At 46.9% G+C, this 6,000-nt stretch overlaps 1 protein-coding gene across 1 annotated transcript in view; it reads left to right on the top strand.

The window, feature by feature from the left end:
- Window positions 1-2,362: 2,362 nt before the first annotated feature.
- Window positions 2,363-6,000, top strand: part of C7H12orf56 (chromosome 7 C12orf56 homolog) — a 95,827-nt gene continuing 92,189 nt past the window's right edge. The window contains exon 1 of the mRNA XM_046013227.1: window positions 2,363-2,919. Within this exon, the coding sequence (XP_045869183.1) occupies window positions 2,668-2,919 (252 nt within the window). The 5' untranslated portion in view covers window positions 2,363-2,667. The remainder of the gene's footprint in view (window positions 2,920-6,000) is intronic.

Raw genomic sequence — 6,000 nt, 5'->3', positions numbered from 1 at the left:
CAGGGGTCCCCCACACGGAGGGATTCAAGACCAGGCCCTAATCTGGGGTTTTGTGCACCTCCATAGGGCACGGTTTCCTTCTGGATCACAGGCAGTGTCTTGTGGTATGTTTCTGGAGTCCCCAGTCTGGAGGGTTTGTGGGCCAGGACTCTGGGGACTGAAGTCTGAAAACCCAGGCTAGGGTTAGGGATAGGTTCTAGGGCATGGCAGGCCCGATCTGCAGATGCTGAGGGGAGCTCCGTGGGATCTGAAGTTAGGGTAGTGTCAGTCTGTGGCTCAGGCTGAAGTTTATGTCCGTGAGGGCTGCCGAATTAGGAGGTGGGCTCAGGGAGGCCATGAAGTTTTTTCCTGCTCTGGGTGTTCTGCACAGCTCCAAATAGCAAGGTTTCATTCTGGGGGACCAAAGGAGTCCTGTTTTGTGGCTCAGGGGTCCCCCATATGGAAGGACTTGAGACAAGGTCTCTGGGGACGGATGCCTGAAAACCCAAGCTAGGGTTAGGGATATGGACTAAGGCATGGCATGTCCGATCTACAGACGCTGAGGCGAGTTCCCTGGGATCTGAAGTTAGGGCGGGTGTCAGACGGTCACTCAGTTTGTGTCCATGAGGGTCGCCGAACGTGTGGGTGATTTCAGGTGGGCCATGAAGGTTAAACCTGCTCTGGATCTATCCCCTCCATTAACGCCCTTTCCTGCGATCTGAACTTTATTGTTACCTTGACAACAGCAGAGAACACTAAGTGCCTGGAAACCATGACGCTGCCTTTTCTGTCTGCCACAAAACTGAAAGTTTAACTGAGGTCACCTGAGCCACCAATCCTTTTGTCAAATCCCCTTCTGCATGCGCTTCCTCTTAATGTTTGTCAAGTCTAGTGGCCTCGTCACCAAGCAGGTAGGTCAGGAGTACTGTCTCTTCTAGTTCTGCTGCAGTTATTTTGTATCTGTTAGTCCTGTGGACAGAGCAAAAGCCTGATGGACACTAAAGAGCAACTTAGAGTGAGGTCTTTCCCCTTCCGTGGGCTTCATGTTTCACTTCTGACCTAGCCATTCGCCTCTGAATGGCTCTTGGGAGGCGGCTTTTCGGCAAAGGTAAAAGGGGCTTTGTCTTCTGTTGGTTTGAGGCAACAAACTGTTTCGAGGGGTTTAGACAGGGGATAGTCTTTATTTTAGAGGAAACAGTCCATGCCTCTGGGGCCCCCTTCTTATCCACCTTTGAAGTTACGAAGAGTCAGACGGATATCAGGAAAACTTGGAATGCTAGTCATTTAAGATTTTGTCAGCAGGTGGCACTTCTCTCCTTAGTCACCAAATACAATCTCTCCAATAAAAGAAATACTGCTTTTCTTGGCTTCTACTGAGTTCCTCGAATTGGTTAGCCACCCCAACATTTCTCCCCGGTTCCTTTTTGCAGTGATTTAGTCTACATTATCTTCTTATGTATTTTAATTTTATACTTTTCCCACGAGATTTGAAGTTGTTTATAGCATACAGTGTACAATGGTAAAACATGAGGAGGAGAATAGGAACTGCGGTAAAGAATACACAATTTGGTTCCGAGCTGAGGGTAGCTGGAGCAAAAATACACACAAATGTGTACCATTCCTCTGGATGAATGGGCAGCGAGAATGACTTTTCTAGAATTTGAAGTTAAAATGAAAGTTGTTACCTGGGGTTCTTAGAGGCAATTTTCTGCTATGCCCTTCTCATCACGCTAACCTCATTTACAGTAACTCCTGATCTGTAAAAAAGGAAGCAGTACTTTTAAGGGTGCACAATTAGCATTCCTCCACCTCTGGTCTTCAACTTTTCAAGATGCCGGCCTCACCCATTCATTCACCCTACACAGATCAAGCTCTGAGGGTCTACGGGGCTTTTTCCTGGACCTTGGGAAGACAAGCATTACCCCTTAGGCTTGGGCGTGCCAAATCAATTTATAAGATTTCCTTCAGAGAAAGCGCTTTCTAGTTGGAGAAAAGATCCAGGCTTTTCTCCACACCCATGTATACAGAGGGCTGTATCAGGCAGTTACAATCAAGTGCTAAATCTGTGATTGGTCTTCATAGGATTCTAGGATTGTTCTGCCTATTTAAAAGAAATCGGTAAATTTCATCGCGTTTCTTTTTTTTAAATATTTTATTTATTTATTTGACAAAGAGAGAGAGAGATCACAAGCAGGTAGAGAGACAGAGAGAGGAGGAAGCAGGCTCCTCGCTGAGCAGAGAGCCTGATGCAGGGCTCGATCCCAGGACCCTGGGACCACGACCGGAAGGCAGATGCTTCAACCCACTGAGCCACCCAGGCGCCCCTTTCATCGCGTTTCTAACAGAAACCCAGTTCGAAATTGTGAGTTCCTTATCAATACCGGCTGTTAGAAACGGCGTGGTGCTCGGCGGGTGCTGGCGCTGCTGTGAGCAGAGGGCGAAGAGAGCCCCTCAATACCCGCCCCTCAGCCCCCGGGGTGGCTCGATGACGATTCACCCGAAGCGCCTCGCCCCGCCCCCTGTTGGACCGGCACCCAAGTTGGGGGCCCTGCGTCCGGGGGAGGTGGCGGCGGCGGTGGGGCGGGCGGCTTTGTGGCGCGCGCGGGTTCCACCGCAGGCGGCGCGGAGGCGGGGCCGGGCCGCGGCGTCCACCGCCCCCGGCACCGTGCAGGGCTTCGGGCGCAGCGCATGGCCGGCCCCGCAAGGTCTGGCTTCCCCTCGCACACGAATAGCCGACTGGACGCGTTCCTGCGGAGGCAGCTGCCACCCGAGGTCTACGACGCCATCCGCGCCTACGAGCCGTGCATCGTAGTGTCCGAGTCGGAGAAGCACACCTTAAAGTACGTGGTGCTCAGCGATCGGCTCATCTACCTGACCGAGAACCCGCCCAAGTCCATCCGGCGAGCCCTGGCGCTGCGGGACGTCGTGGCCATTGACCTGGTGAGGAGCGCGGGCAGACAGGCGGGCTCGTGAGAACTCCCCTCTTGGGTCCCCCAATTCCAGCCCTCCGTATGCGGGAAGAGGGAGGAGGAGGCAGACCTTCCCCATCCCTCCCTGGATTCCTGTACTTTTTAAAAACATACTTTAGGACTAGAAGTCACAGGAAAACTGCGGATTGCTTTATGTACTCCGAATAAAGATGCCTTGCCCCTTCTCATCATGTGTACTGGTCATCCCTTGTCCCCCCAAATAGGGCCACCTGTGTGAGAACATAGCCCCCTATAAAAAGTATGCTTTAAAGTCATTTTTTTTTTCTTTCATAAAGTGCCTAGCCTGTGCCAGTCACTTGTTCTAGACACTGAGGATGCAAAAATGAAATAGGGCCCCTTCCCAGAAGCTGCTGGGGGAGAGAAAAAAAGCCCCAAACCAATGCAAATAAATGCAGTGTACTAAGTACTATTATGTCTTGTTTACTTTTTTATAAACAGTGCTGAGAGCGTGTTAGGTGCTCAATATGAGTGAGTGAATGAATGAATGAATGGGATGAGCACAGGAAGCCCGGCAATCTCAGGCAGGTCACTTGCTCCAAACTAGGCTTCAAAACTTCTTGAAGAAGATACAGTCTGGCACACACACACGCCTAGTCCCAGTTTTTAGTGTGCTGCTACTGTATTCCTTTCCTCCAGGAATAAATTTACTTTATAAACCAGCAACAGATTGGAAGCAGTCTCTTCTCCAATTACTGGTTTTTTTTTTTCCCCTAGGCTCCCTTTAATCTGAGCTGTTCTCCAGGTGTGTTCCTTTCCACTGGGGACAGGTGTCTAGCCTCATCTCTTAGTCTCCTCCCTCCTCCCCTTAGTCTTTGCATCTCCCAAAGGAGAAGTTGGCAAGACTTGGTGGGGCTGTTTTGCCAAGACAAGCATAACTTGTTTGGAACACATCTGTAAGAAAAGGATACAATTTAGTGAACAAAAAAAAAGCTTTTATTTTTTTCTCCTTAAAATACCTCTGTGGGCTAATATCATTACGTAAATTTACTCGAGGGTTTGTTTTTTTTTTTTTTTGAGTAAATGTTGGAAGCAAAGGTGCTTTTTTCCTCACTATTTTCATTCTCTTGAAATAAAAATTTACAAAATGTATATCCTTTATCAAATGCTTTTCAAACATTAAACGTTTAGCTTTTTCTACTGTCTGCAGTGTAAACATTTATTGTTTTGACAAAATGAAATGATTTTAGGATATTGTTACTTGCCCTGACAAGACAGTTATATGTATTCCAACTGTTATATATCATTCTTTCTGAGCTGTCAGAATCTGAAAATTACAGTAAAGTTTCCTAGGCCTCCAAGCCAAGAATCCTCCCAAGAGGTGTACCAATTCATCTGGTAATCCTTTATGTGCAAAATTTACCTTTCAAAAAAACCCCCAAAACTTACGTTTCAGGCATATAGAGGAATGTGTAAAGGTGTTGGACAAGTCTATGATTTCAGCATTGTTGATAGACTAGCTGTCCATCTTGCACAATAGAGTTGTGTTAGGAAGAATAACGGCCCCCAACGGATATCCCTGGGCCCTGTGAATATGTCACATTACATGGCAAAGAGAAATTAAAGTTGCACATGCAATTAAGGTTGCTTGCTCATCAGCTGACTTTAAAATAGGGAGATTAAAAAAAAAAAAAAGGTGTCCAATAAACAAAAAAACCAAAAAGAAAGAAGAAAAGAAAAGAAAAAGAAAAAAAAGAAGGCAGGCAAAATAAGTAAGCCAAATAAGGAGATTTTGGATTACCTGGGTGGGCCCAGAGTTGTCACAGAATTCTCAAAAGTGGAAAAGGGAGGCAGAGTGCTGCAACGCAAGAGATTTAGTTCTGAAGGTGGAAGGGGCCAGAAGCCAAGGAATCTGGGCAGCCTGTAGAGGCTGGAAAAGGCAGGAAACAGGTTTTCTCCTAGAGCATCCAGAAAGAATGCATTCCTCTTGACACCTTGATTTTAGCCCAGTGAGACCCATTTTGGACTTCTGACCTCCAGAACTATTAGAGAATAAATTTGTGTTGTTTAATGCCACACATTATGTGGTACTATGTAGCAAATGAATACAGAAATGTTTCTTATTAATGTTGTTTGTTTATTGAGGGGGAGAGAGAGCTCCTGTCTGGGGAGTGGGGGTGGGGGTTGGGGGTGGGAGGAGGGCAGAGGGAGAGGGAGAGGGAGAGAGAAAATCTTTTTTTTTTTTTTTTTTAAAGATTTTATTTATTTATTTGACAGAGAGAGATCACAAGTAGGCAGAGAGGCAGGCAGAGAGAGAGAGAGGGAAGCAGGCTCCCCGCCGAGCAGAGAGCCCGATGTGGGACTTGATCCCAGGACCCTGAGATCATGACCTGAGCCGAAGGCAGCGGCTTAATCCACTGAGCCACCCAGGCGCCCGAGAGAGAAAATCTTAAGCAGGGTCCACACCCATTCAGGAGCCCAACTCAGATCTCAGTCTTACAACCCTGAGACCATGACTTGAGCTGAAATCACAAGTCTGACACTTAACTGACTGAGCCGCCCAGGTGCCCCATCCTATTAATGTTGTTTAAAATGGGTTATCATTGGGGCGCCTGGGTGACTCAGTTGGTTAAGCACAAGATTCTTGCTTTCAGCTCAGGTCATGATCTCAGGGTTGTGAGATTGAGACCTGAGTTGGGCTCCCCACTCAGCAGGGAGTCTGCTTGGGACTCTTACTCTCTGCCCCTTCCCCTCCCCTCTCTCTTTCTCCCTCTCTCAAATAATGAAAGAAATCTTTTTAAAAAATTGGTAGTCATTTTTAAAAAATATTGTTTCAGTGAGAAATAAATATAATCAAGTTGAGTACAAATGCCTTAACCATCTCTTTTTCTGAGGCTTTATAAAATAATTCTAGGGTTATAGTTCAGTGGCTTGGACAGCTCTACAAGTGAGTGACATATGGGTATCACAGAATTGCTGGTAAAGGTACTAGGTATAGTACCAATTAGTAGCCACAGATGTAGTTGACTAACTGACCCTCTATGAACATTAAGTCCCATTTAATAGTACAATGGGGAGAATTTTCCTGATTTCT

This window comes from Meles meles, chromosome 7, assembly GCF_922984935.1.
Source record: "Meles meles chromosome 7, mMelMel3.1 paternal haplotype, whole genome shotgun sequence".
NCBI lineage: Eukaryota > Metazoa > Chordata > Mammalia > Carnivora > Mustelidae > Meles > Meles meles.
Note: the sequence above shows the minus strand (reverse complement) of the source record. Positions and strands in the feature narration are given on the sequence as shown.